At 38.9% G+C, this 13,698-nt stretch overlaps 1 protein-coding gene across 4 annotated transcripts in view; it reads left to right on the plus strand.

Moving 5' to 3' along the window:
• Positions 1–13,698, plus strand: part of KIF13A (kinesin family member 13A) — a 108,033-nt gene that overhangs the window by 60,533 nt on the left and 33,802 nt on the right. For all 4 annotated transcript variants that reach the window (XM_027748317.2, XM_027748318.2, XM_039386667.1 and 1 more), the window contains exons 10-16: positions 4,200–4,311; positions 4,698–4,910; positions 6,490–6,600; positions 7,737–7,871; positions 8,787–8,917; positions 10,642–10,728; positions 10,835–11,001. In XM_027748317.2, the coding sequence (XP_027604118.1) occupies positions 4,200–4,311; positions 4,698–4,910; positions 6,490–6,600; positions 7,737–7,871; positions 8,787–8,917; positions 10,642–10,728; positions 10,835–11,001 (956 nt within the window). The remainder of the gene's footprint in view (positions 1–4,199; positions 4,312–4,697; positions 4,911–6,489; positions 6,601–7,736; positions 7,872–8,786; positions 8,918–10,641; positions 10,729–10,834; positions 11,002–13,698) is intronic.

Genomic DNA, 13,698 nt, shown 5'->3' on the forward strand with positions numbered 1-13,698 from the left:
TCCTAGTGCTGTGCTTGGTGTCTGTTGTTAGATTTTTACTGTTCAGGCTTTAATGAATGACTTTTTAAGCCTCAGAATTGATGGACATGTTTTATCAGACTAGTTCTTCAGAGAACATTGTGTGCGATCTTCTTTGGGGTGTGATGCACCTTACTTATTAGGGAAAGATAATAATCTTTTCTGGAGTGATACTATATACTTAAACCATAAACCATATACCTTACTAGGTCAACCTCTTTTCTTATTATTTTTCTTTTATAAAAATCCCAGTAACATGTATTGGTAGCATGTGTTATGTTTAATGAGATGAAAAATGGAGCTGCTGGCAAGTAAATTTGCTGTTTGTGCTGTGTTTTGTTGCCTTGAAGAACGTGGAAATAATGTACCTGTTTATTTACAAAGCAGGGAAAATTTACACTCAGATCTGTGTACCAAAATTGCATAGTGCAACATTTCACCAGTCTCTGCAAGTGTCTGTACTGTTTGTTTCTGATGAAAACTGGCTAGAGCTGTGGTAGATGCCACCTTGGTCCCACAGCTTCTGTTGAAAACACTCTTTCCTATCTTGGGGACAGTGTGTTGCAGAGCAGGGGTGATGGATTGTTCTCCCACTTACTGGCAATGAAGATGGTGAATGGCCTTGGGGGGAAGCTGTATGAGGAGCGGCTGAGGTCACTTGGTCTGTTCAGCCTGGAGGAGACTGAGGGGAGACCTCATTGCAGTTACAACTTCCTTGTGAGGGGCAGAGGAGGGGCAGGCACTGATCTCTTCTCTGTGGTGACCAGTGACAGGACCCGAGAGAATGGCCTGAAATTGTGTCAGGGGAGTTTAGGCTGGATATTAGAAAAAGGTTCTTCACCCATGGGGTGATTGGGCACTGGAACAGGCTCCCCAGGGAAGTGGTCACGGCACCAAGCCTAACAGAATTCAAGAAGTGTTAGGATGATACTTTCAGGCACATGGTGTGACTCTTGGGCATGGTCCTTTGCAGGGTCAAGGGTTGGATTCAATGATCCTTGTGGGTCCTTTCCAATTCAGCATATTCTGTGAAACAACACAGAGATGTGTCATTTTGTGTCAACATCTTCATAAAGTTGTAACAGAGATTACTTCTGTTTTTTTCTCAGAGATGACACAGAGTTGTCTTAGTAAAGGAGGTTTTTGGGAGACTTGCCATACCTCATAGAAAAGCTGGATGTGCATGTTCCTCTGCAGGATGTGCTGGTTCCCATACCCAGCGTAGAAAACGAGGTGCTTAACAACTCTTTGTGGTGTAGTCAAAGAATTTCTAGAACACAGTAGTAGGAGGAAGCAGAATAAACAAGCTGTCAATTAGTGGCTACAAAAAAATACTTTCTCTGAGCAGTCTGCAGATTTAACTCTGATTAGTAAAATAATAACTGTTGCCATTTTAACTTGAGAATGCGAAAGGAAGACTTTAAATTGTAGGCGGGGGCAAGGAAAGGGCTGGGACAGGTCTGGCTCCAAGCTGCTTTGAGGGAGGTTTTTTTGTATTCAGAGTTAACAAATAGAGAAGTGGATTCTGCTCATTGAAGAATTTGGTTGTAAATTGTACCGAAGTAGCTTGAACAGGTGTCATTTAGGGACAGAGATGTTCCCCTGCAGTGAGGAGGCACCACGTCCCTTTGAATGCTGCTGACTCAGGCCTGTGGTGGGAGTGTGCAAGCTTCCCACTACCTGCTAGCAAGGGCAGTCTGGTCATGCCTGAGGAATAGGGAAAAGGAGAACACTGTATAGAAATGGCACTTTCCTGTAATCTTGCACCATACAAGTCCACTCTGCTGCTTCTGAACTCTCTCAGTCTGCTGTGCACTGTGGGCTTAGGCCTTCTGGTTGATTCATTATATATAAGTAGCGTGAGATAGCATCAAAGTAATGACAGATCTCTGATGCATCATTTAGCATGAAGCAAAGCAGCCTATGAGCCCTGTAATTACTTTGTTGGGCAGCCATTTCTTTTTGCTGCTTTCCTTAAAGTCTTTAAACAGCTTTGTATTTTGAAATCTCAAGCAGAGGGCATAAATTATTCCAGTTTGGCTTTTATTGCAGATGTTAACAGTTAGTCTTAACATAAAATTACGATTTATAAGGAGGAGTAATATTTTAATGTTTTTTAATCCCATGTTGATAAACTGTAGCTTATAATTTCCTGTTCATTAAAATGCAGTGCCCGTAACTCAAATTGGTATTGCAGCCTTGCTGTGAAATAGTTTTCAGTCATAGGTCCTTTCGAAATCCCTGTTCTTCCTATTTCTCTTCTGACTTCTGACAGTCCGTTTCTTCCCCCACTCTCAGGGTTTGGCTTTGGTTTTCACATTTACCTTATGTAAAAAAGGAAAGAGGAATCAGAGGAAAATAGTCCTGAGTGTTTTTTTTTTTTATGCCCCTTGGAGGTGGACTCCATTGGGAGTATGCTGGTTGTGCTGGAGGAGGTTGCTATAGAGCCCCATAGAGCATCCTACTGTTTGCTCTCACATGTTTAGCAAGCTGTCATCTCTGTCTGTGGAGAGAAGAGACTGGAGACAAGAACTAATTCTCCTTTTCCTATCTTTCCCCCACAAATTTTCAGAGGTTACTAGGCTTTTCTTTAGGTCACAAAACTAAAACTAATTGTCTTTTTCTTTTCTGTGAATTTCTCAGAGGTGAGTTGGAAAGTTATCCTATAGACAAATTTACTGAATAGAGTGCTCTCTTGAGAGATCAGATTACCTAGCCTCCCCTCAAATTTCTTTTTCTTTTAATTTTCCTCTCAGGTCTATGCTATCTTTATATGCAATTAGGGACATCTTCAGTGACACATGTAATGGTTTTTGTTACCTTAGCCTTGGATATGTTCCTTGGAATATTCTTCTGCAACATTTTTGTCATTTTATAAGTGTTATTTCTGAACCACTGGCAGTTTCAAGCAGCACTATGGCTCTGTTATAAAAATTATGCAAATGCTGCCTATTAACTAAAATAGTACTACCTTTTTGAAAAGAAAAAGCAAGTGGATGTAGTGGAACAATACAATTAAAGATTTACTTGACTATCTAATTGCGATGCTGATGAAGTTTTCTTTGGTAGTTACAGAGAGTAGCCAGATATTTGAGCATGAGTATGACAAACCAGTATACTCTTGGGCTTCAGCAATGTCTGTTTTAAAACCCTTTGGGTGTCTGTTTAATGTTCTCAGGCTTCTCAACCAGCTCATTATCTTAAACATACTCACCCCAAGAGCCCTGATGTCACTTAAAATTTACACAGGATTGTATAAGAATTGGATAATATAATGCACATCTGCTTTGCACAGATTACTAATATAGTTACCCCTGTTGGTAGAAGTTGTATATGTACCAAAATGAACAAGTTAGCTATTTTTTTCACAGTTCTGAACTGTTATTTGGGATGTAGCTTTCTGTTATGCAATTTGGGGCTTTTCTCTTTCACACTTGTGCAGCACTTTTGTATCTGGGAGATTGTTTGGTCTCTTTCCCACACAAGAAGCCAGTGAGGCTCTACCTCAATTATAAGCCAACCCATCTGTCAAGGGACCTCCTAATCAGACTTTTCTGATGAGCAGCCTTCTATTGTTGTGTGATGGCTGGCTGGTCACTGGTTCACCAGGGCAGACTAGTTATCCAAGGCCATAGCTGGATTTGTTTTGAGGATGCCTCCTTTTGGCTAGAGAATTGTTCAGTTTTAGTCTCCATTTGAGTCAGTGTTCTTAAAACATTGTTCCCAGAGACAGAAGTTCTTGTGCTTCCAGCACTGACTTGTAAGAGTGTCATGAGACAGTGTCTAAAACAGAAAGATTTTTATCCTCTGAGAAAAGGTAGGTGTCTAAGCAAAGGCAGTGGTTCTCCATGTACTGTAGCAGTCTGTTTTACACTTTTCAAACTATTTAAATATTTCAACGTAGTCTCAGTCTTTCTGGAACATGGTCTTGGTACCAAATGAGATGAAACACCATAGATACCATTTTTTTCTTCCAAATATGTAACTTTAAAGAAATACATTGCCTTGTTTGGAGCAGGGCAACAAGCTGGCTGATCTCCTGTAATCATTTCCAACTTAAATTATTCTATGATATTTTATAATTGGATGTAAAGTTCTGCAGAGCAATCCCTTTTTCTGTGTTTTAGTAAATCTACATTTGGAATATGTGTTAAACCTGTTCTGCTGTTTTGCATTTATAGATCACTTTCAACACTGGGCTTGGTTATATCATCACTTGCTGACCAAGCAGCAGGGAAGGGGAAAAACAAGTTTGTGCCTTACAGAGACTCTGTACTCACTTGGCTTCTCAAGGTAATTTATATTTTCCGTTCACCATGTTCACAAGATGTCAGCTTACTAGTTTGTAGGATCATTGTAGTATACCCCTGTGTACACGGACTTCTCGTCCTTTGAGTGAAGGAACTCTCATAGCTATAAGTTTTTCAACATAATATGGACAGCTAAGTGTATCTTATGTTAATTCTGTGTAAAATCCTATTTGCCTATTTTCGATTGAAATGGAATCAAAGGTGGTAGAGGTGGGTGGGAATGTTTTCGGAACATACTAATTAATTTATACTCAGAGTACTTTTCGGTGCCTAAATAGTAAGCTTTAAGTATTTTAAATCTCTTTGTAAAGACATTGTATAGTATCAGAACCATTTTTAACCCTCAAACTTTCTGTGGATGCACTACAGGACAACTTGGGAGGAAACAGCCAAACTGCCATGATAGCCACAATTAGTCCAGCAGCAGACAACTATGAAGAAACACTCTCAACTCTGAGATATGCAGACAGAGCCAAAAGGATAGTTAATCACGCTGTGGTGAATGAAGATCCAAATGCTAGGGTCATCAGAGAATTACGTGAAGAAGTTGAAAAACTGAAAGAACAGCTCTCACAAGCTGAGGTAACATTCACAGTACAACGTAAACTGAGTTTCCCAAGGAAATGTCAAATTCTGTTTGGAAGACTAATTTTCTTATGAAATGAGAGAAAGTCTTGCAGCCATTCTTTTTTCTTTTATTTATTTTTTTTTTAAATAATTAACCTTGTTTCCTCAATCCAACATAATGTGTGCTTACTTTTAATAACTTTTAAATGAGAACAACATTGTACTCATGGTGACCCTTGTCAGACTAGACAGTTCTTGAAGAACTTCAGGTCAAACAATAATTGATGCAGCACAGAGAAGGGCTAGTGTACAACTTCATTGTGTAGACTTATTAAGAGATTTTTTTTTTTTGCATTGGTAGACTATATATGATGCCAAATGGAAAAGCGTGAAAAGGCATAAATCTAGTATTGGACCACAAAACATATGGGACATGTCTCTCTGACATTTGTGAAAATCTACTAAAAATTGTCATAAGTGCAACACTGAAAACCATCAACAGTTTACTTCACTGCCTTAATATTTAACACTGTGTGATTGATGCTTATCTTAGATTTATACTTCTCATTGAAGAGTAAAGTATTCGAGTAGGATAGTTTACTTGGTGATATCTGGACAAATTAGACACTTAACAGGTAGGAAAATATTTTTGATCTGTTCAGGCAGGACACAAAATACTAGTGGAAAAAGAACAGGACTGTGTTTGAGGGTAAATTTGTGTGGTGTTTAAGCTTCATGTTCTTTTAAGGAACAGTGTTCCTCATATGAACAGTTCCTTACAGACTGAAATGGGAAAATCTGCTATAAGAAAAAGGAGCCATTCACTTTATTCATAAATAAAAAACTGTTCTATTTCCTTATTTTACAGCAGAAAATATTATTGTAGCGTGTTGTTAATTATGTTGGCAGGCTACAGCTGAACACAATCAGTAGGAAGGTGTCCAAAGTCTTACTAATTATTTTTTTAAGTGTTTTCTCATCTACCTTCTGGTAAAAACAGTTATATAGAGTTATAGGCCAGCCTGTTGAATTGTCACTTGGCACTGGATGTATTCAAGCCCTGTGCTTCTGTTTCCTGTTGTGAAATGAGAAGCCTGTGTTAGCTCCAGAGCATGCCTTCCTTCGAAGGTAATCAACAGGGTCAGTCTGAAAGCTTTAATGCAACTCTAGTAGCACTTACAAAACCAAGATAGAATGGAAGGCTAAATGTCAGGAGGAATTTGTATTTTAAACTACTGTTGGAAGAAAGACTTTGCAGTTGAACTTCAGACAGCTAGGACTTAAAAGTTTTTAAATACTCACATATTTTTATACAGACACTGAAGTATGAGTGGCCAGGCACAGAGATTTTTTTTCATTCCATTAGCCTCTGGAGCTGTGTTGATCTATAGCTATTTCAAATCTGGACGCATTACAGTTGTTTCTGCCCTCTTCCTTTGCAAGTGACCTATTTCTACATCTTACACTACAAAAACCCTGGGAATATAGTAGAAATCTGTACTTATTGCATTTGATGTTATGTTGATGTCTTCGGTTTTTTTGTGCAAGCATTGGGAAGAATAGCTGAGGGTTTTAGCTAATTTCTATCTTTTAGGCCATGAAGGCACCAGAACTGAAGGAAAAATTGGAAGAATCTGAAAAACTGATAAAAGAGCTAACAGTCACCTGGGAAGAAAAGCTAAGGAAAACAGAAGAAATTGCACAGGTATTTCAGAAATTTTGAAGAGGAAAGCCAGATAATCATACAGTGCAAGTCAGCTGAATTTCATGAGTTGACTGTTTATTAACTGTTTTCCCCACCAGCTATATAAAGTTCTTCTGAATTTTTGTCTTTTCCCCTTGTTTCAAGGGGGCAGATTGGTTTGTTTGTTTGTTGGAGTTTTTTTAAGTCTAAATTTCATTAGAATAAATCTAACTGTGTCATGATATCATTGATAAGAGCTAATATTTGATTTTAGAGTAAAGCATCAAAATATGTTTGAGCAGCTCATTTATTTATTAAGACCACAGTGGGATCTTGGACGTGTTTCCCTTCAAGTAACTAAGAAAGTGAAGGATTACAAATGGATCAGAACTGTGGGTCGTATTTGTTGCTTTTCCTTGTAGTGATTTTTTTAACCGGAGAACGAAAATGTGTACATGTAGTTACTAGTGTTTGTTTATTGCTATTATTGTACTTAAAATAAGACTGCTGGATTCCAGTGTACTTTTCCATAATTTCCACCATCTATAGCTTGTAGAATAAGCATTTTTGGTTTTCTTTTCTAGTCCTAATGTTCCAGAAGAATGTTTTGGTGCAAACGCTGTTAAAAAAGTTTTTAAAAATGAAAAAGGGCAAGGGGAAAAACTAAACCTGACCAGTCAAACAAACTGTAGCAAAAGAAAAGGCAGATGTGGCATGATGAGGTAGTTGCTTTAGCTGAATTAATAATAAAACTGCTAAACAGTCTAAACTGTGGCATACTATTTTCTAAATTATTTATGACTATGATTATCTTTGAACTAATTGGAACTGAGACTCATTTTTTACTAACACAGAGACTCATGGCCACACTGTGTTATTTACAAGTAGCTCTAATAACAGAGCTGCTTGGGTAGGGCTAATAAATTTAATAGGACTGCTTAGATAAATAAGTTCCACTTTGGGGAAGCAGGTGATTGAGAAGTAGATATAACTTTTTATGGTTAGGGTGTAAAAATAAATTCTGTTGACCCTGTGGTCCTTAATGTCTGGTAGTGATACACAGAATGCATTCTCAGCATGTGCATCTTCAGCTTCAGTTGCTCTGTACTTGCCTCTACATACTGCAGCAGGCAAGATTAACCTATTTTTGTTTGCAGGAGAGGCAAAGGCAGCTAGAGAGCATGGGAATTTCCCTTGAGTCTTCAGGTATCAAGGTTGGGGATGACAAGTGTTATCTGGTAAACCTGAATGCGGACCCTGCGCTCAATGAGCTTTTGGTTTACTATTTAAAGGTAAGGATGTGAAAAGAAAAGGTAAGAATGTTTACACAGAATGAAAGGGCACTTGTTTTGAAATTCTGGCTCAATTTGTTACTTGGAGTGTATGTAGATTTTTTAAGAGTAGTTGCAGCAAAATAGGATAGGCCTCCTCCTACTGTTTAGGCTTTTGTTCTCCCTTTGCAGTTCAGCTTTGCTGTTTTCCTAGTTGATTTCCTGATTGCCAACAGTGGTAGAAGTTCTCAGTGTGTGCCAGTGTTGAGATCAATTCTAGTTTTTCCAGACAGAATGTGCATAGAATTGCCTTCTAGGCTGAACTTGAAGCACGAGCCTCAGGTTAGATGCTTCGTTTTGTTAGGGAGTTGAGGATTGCTTTAAATATTTGATGAATTTATCATAAGGAGGTGACGTTTAGTAGTAATCAGTACTCAGGAAGAGTAATGAGGTCTTTAATGACAGAAAGCTTATGAGAAAGGGGTTTAAAAAAGCACTGTTAAAAATTTACAGAAATCTATTTTCCTGGTATTACTAGCTCTCAAACTATTTTGTTTAGCATAGTCTAATGTCAGAGTGAAGTAGTATGAAATACAAACCAAATAAGTTTGTAAGGGAAATGTGAGCTTCCTATCAATAATATATGAAAGACATATTTTCATAGCTTCTTTTCTGCTTTAGTGACTGAGGTAGTATTTCAGTTTGTATGTCAACTGCTTTATTTTGCTTTATCTAAAACTGTATGAGGTGCAGAGCAGAACAACTGTGCGTGACTGTTACAGTCTTCAGATCTGCTGTGGCACCTCTTCTGCTCTACAGAAGTGCTTAGCAAAGGAAAGCACGCAGACTGTGCAGTCTCAGTGCTTTAGCTAATATTTTCTTAGTTATATCAACAGTGGTATTTTGCTTGTCTCTTAGTAACAATTTGTTTTCTAGGATCACACAAGAGTTGGTGCAGATACCTCTCAGGATATACAGCTCTTTGGTATAGGAATCCAACCAGAACACTGTGAGATTGATATTGCTTTAGATGGAGAAGTTACACTCACACCAAAAGAAAATGCAAGGTAAGGAAGATCAGCAGCACTTTCCATTGACATGTTTGCTGTTCTTTGCCAGAAGATAACTTTCACACATTTTTATTTTACATAGGCAGAAGTATCTTATGTTCTGATCAATGAGTAGCTTCAATATAGTTGACTTAAACAGAGACTTAGAAGTGAAATTCAACGATTAAAACTAAGATATCCCCATACATGTACACATCCCCCCACCCACTCTGCAGCATAACAGGCTATCAGTGGTTTGGCTCAGAGTAAGTCATCACCAGAAGGTTTTTGGTAGGAGTGAGGGGCCACTGCTTGTCTGTATCACTGGGATACTGCTGGCTATCCCAGCCTGTGTGATGGGATAGCAAGCTGTCTTGATGGGGGACAGCTGTGCCTTGTAAGTAGTTCCTGTTGTACAGTTCAGTATTTTGTGAGAAAGAGGTGTTTTAGAGATCTGAATTCTTTTCTAACTCCTTAATTACTGTTGTGTCTAGTTAATATGCAGTGTCAATTCACATTTCACCTTTTGTTTCTACATCTATATTTTAACTGTTTTTCATTCCAGGGGCTCTGTGGCTTCTTGAGTGGAATTGTAAATGTCTTTGTCACTTCAGCTCCAATGGCATGTGATAAGCAGTACCTTTGTCCTAGTTAATAGTCATGCTGCTTGTCTGAAATTTGGATATCTAAATAATGTACAGATTAGTATCAGAATGAGAAACTAAAGTTTGAGAGACACTTTAAAAATCCAATCTCTATCATTCTGCCTTTAGTCAAATGCATTTTTTTTTTCTGCAGCCTACAGTACAAAATTTCGACAGATGGGATTCAGACCTGTGGTGATAAGAGTTACTGTACTGGAAATCAGTCATTTTGACTGGCAAGAACATAGGCACATGTTTGTGGAAAATACATATTTTCTTTTAGTCACACCTGATCTTCCATGATTAAGTAACTGTTCTTAACATACTAGTGTCAACAGAAATTTAGTTACCAGAATTTCATTGAAAAGAAGTTAAATAAAAATTGGTTTAAAATTAAATGCTTGCATGTTTGTGTTGATTTACATGAGAGAGACAGCTGAAATGAGAACACTGCATCTGAAAAGGCTTTTTTCATTTTACAGAAGATTTTTGTCCTTTCAAATAAAATGCTCTGCTTTGTGAGTCATGTATGCAAAAGTTCAATTTTTCCCATTTTGTGATTGAAACTTAAATACAAAGAAACCTACAAAGAAATACAGCAGTATACCAGATGTTCACAAAAATAGACCATTGTTAATAATAGAGACTCCATTTGTTGAAAGAATAAAACTTGGATCTAAGAATCTTTTCTTATGCTTGAATGCCAGATATGTTAACAGCATGTTTTACAACTTTGTGTTAACTAAGTTGTATCTTGGAGAGCTTTGTCAGTAGGATTTGCATGCATTCAAGTTTACAGATTGTTTATAAGAAACAGGCAGTGACCCACTTTGAGAAATGGGCATTTAAAGAAAACTTGGCAAACAAAAGCAAACTTGTCTGTATGTTTACTGAAGAGTTATACCAACCAGAGGAGAGGGGAAAGGTGCTAATTCTGACAATAGAAGTCAGAGCAGTAACTTTCCCAGTGACCCTTTAATGAGAACTTGGCAGATTTGTGCATCATATGATACAAGTGACTGTTGGCAGATGGGAGAAACAGTAGCTCTTCAATCTTTTATTTTAAGATTTCACTGAAATTGTATTTTCTTCTTTCAGATCCTGTGTAAATGGTGCACTGGTATGTTCTGTCACTCAGTTATGGCATGGAGACAGAATATTATGGGGAAACAACCACTTTTTTAGGTAATAGTTGATATTTATATTCCAGGCACTTTGCATTCAGCCAATTTTTTTCCTTTTCTGTTCCACATAATCTTGTTTATAAACTGAATTTTCCATTTTTACACAGAATCAATTTACCAAAGAGGAAACGTCGAGATTGGCTGAAAGACCTTGAGAAAGAAACTTCATTGGGAGAGCATGATCTAGATGCAGCTAGTGAAGCTTCTTCAGAACCAGACTACAACTATGAGTTTGCACAAATGGAAGTTATTATGAAGACACTGAATAGTAATGGTAAGACCAGATAAAAATGTTCCTTTGTTTTCCTAACAAATTCAACAATTTCCTAACAGAACTCAATATCTGGGTAAAACAAGCAGTACTTGTTCCAGGGGCCTTTGGAACATTTTCAGGGTAAGATATTTTGCAGAAACCATGTTAGGTGTGTGCATATATATATAAATTAAACATATATGAATATATATATGTGAAAGAATGTTTGCACCTAGGTATAAATACATACACAAATTAGCAGTTGGTTTGAACCCTTACACACAACTCTATCTGTACCTCTGCTCTCCTTTATAGTGCAGTTGTGTTGTAATCCTATGTCTGTCTGTAATGGGTTGACTCTGGCTGGGTGCCAGGTACCCACTAAAACCACTTTCTCACTCCCCTCTGCAACTGGACAGAGAAGAGGAAAAAAACAGTAAAGGATTCATGAGCTGAGATAAGAGCTGGGGGAGGTCACTTACTGATCACCATCACAGGCAAAACAGACTTGAAGTGGGGATATTAATTGAATTTATTACAAATAGGATCTGAGCAAAAGAGTGAGAAGTAAGATAAAAACACCTTCCTTCCAGACTCTACCTCCTCCTCCCCAGCATTGCAGGGGGACAGGGAATGGGGGTTACGGTCAGTTGTTGTTTCTGCCACTGCTCAGAGAGAGGAGTTCTTCCCCTGATCCCGTAGGGTCCCTCCCACGGGAGACAGTCCTTGATGGACCTCTCCAGTGTGAGTCCATCCCAAAGGCAAGAATTCTGCCCAAACTGCTGTCCTGTGGGTCACTCCTCCATGGGGTACAGTCCATGAATGAGCTGTTCCAGTGTGGGTCCCCCACAGGGGTCACAAGTCCTACCTAGAAAAAACCTGCTCCAGCGTGGGCTTCCCTCTCCATGGGCTGCAGGTCTCTGGCAGGACTCTACTCCGTCTTGGGCCTCCCATGGGATCACAGCCTCCTTCATGCAGCCACCTGCTCCAGCATGGGCTCCTCCATGGGCTGCAGATGGGTCTCTGCACCCCGATGGTCCTCCATGGGCTGCAGGGGCACAGCTGCTCCACCATGGTCTGCACCACGGGCTGCAGGGGCCTCACCTCCGGTGCCTGGAACACCTCCTGCCCCTCCTTCTGCACTGACCTTGGTGTCTACGTTGTTATTCCCATGTTCTCACTCTGTTCTTCCTTGGCTGGAATTTTTTATCTGTGCCACAACCTTCTGTTCTTAAATATGTGATCGCAGAGGCGTTACTATCACTCCTTATTGGCTTGGCCTTGGCCGTCGGCAGGAAGTCCATCCTGGAGCCGGCTGGCATTGGCTCCACGGGACAGGGGAAGCTTCTAACAGCTTCTAACAGAAGCCACCCCTGCAGCCCACCCCCTACTACCAAAACCCAGTCACAGAAACCCACTACCCTGTCAAATCTTCATCCAAGTCTTTCTAAGCTCTTGGTTCTGAAAGTTACTGCAGACAAGGTTGTGCTAGATATGGGTCAGTTAGTTTCATGCTTCCTTTTGAATCAAATATTGCTGACACCATTTTAACCTTAGTAGAAAAACACTAAAATGATAACAAACCAATAGTCAAATGTCAACTAGCATGGTTTTCAATGCTTGATCACTCTCAGTATTTCATTTCATCTTTGTTAAAACAAATTGTGATGCTTTTTTGGGACAAGACAATAAAATATAGTATAAATAAAATAATGGTATGGTGTACATATAAAACAATATGGTTTTTTTCATGATTTTCAGAAGGCAGGTCATAGTTCATATGAAGAAATGCTGAAAAATTTGGTAAACTACTGAATGCTTTGTACAGTCATAATACACAAAATTTGAGAGGCACTTGGTCACTGACCAAAAAGACACAGTAGATGGTGATTCATTGCTTTCTGTTCTCCTTCATATCTTCACAGTATTTCCATTGCTTGCTGTGGTTTACTTTTTTCTTGATGTCCTCTTATTCTTTAGGTTTGTCTGTTTTGCTGTTGAGTACAACATGTTGGTTTTGTATGCTCAATGTTGTAGCAATTTTTTGCAGAGTTTTTACAGTTTTATTTTTAATGGGAGCGTGTGAGTGAGTTGCACGGTCAGGTCGCTTAAATTGATGTGAAATTGCTGTTTGATAACAGAAATATTCTCATTATGGTTCACTTGTACCAGGAGACGAATTTCAGATGAATCTGCCATCGTGGTGGTCATCAGTGTTGTCATCCCTCGTGAAGATTCTCTTGCCTGTGTTAAGGCCTCAAACCATCCCATATCTGTGCCAAAACTGGGACAAAGGTTTTGAACTCAATTGGCTCGTGCATGAGGCTGCTGGAGAAGTCTGAAAGCATTAATTTATGCTTGATCTGCTTGCCACTAACCAGGGATTTGACTGAACTGTAGCAGTCTACAATGAGTCAGTGTTCTTTGAACAGGGGGTCACATTTTTTGGTTTTCATGTGCTGTTATCTAGCTGATTGAAACAGTTCTTCACAATATTCCAAGTGTCTTTATATCTTAGTTCAGTAGGCTTTTCTGACTGTGGTCCAGGCCAGTTTTTGTCTTGGTTGGTTGCCTTCTGCATCTTGGCCAGTAACAGTACAGACTTTGCTGTTCCCTTTAAGCTCTTTCCTCCCTAATGCACAGCAAATCTTTGCAGTTATACATGTTGCACAGTTTCAGAGGTGTCATATCCCAGTTATTCTGCTTCTTCTACTCACT

Source organism: Pipra filicauda, unplaced genomic scaffold (genome assembly GCF_003945595.2).
Source record: "Pipra filicauda isolate LSUMZ 115617 unplaced genomic scaffold, ASM394559v2 scaffold49_size4853605_pilon, whole genome shotgun sequence".
Lineage (NCBI taxonomy): Eukaryota > Metazoa > Chordata > Aves > Passeriformes > Pipridae > Pipra > Pipra filicauda.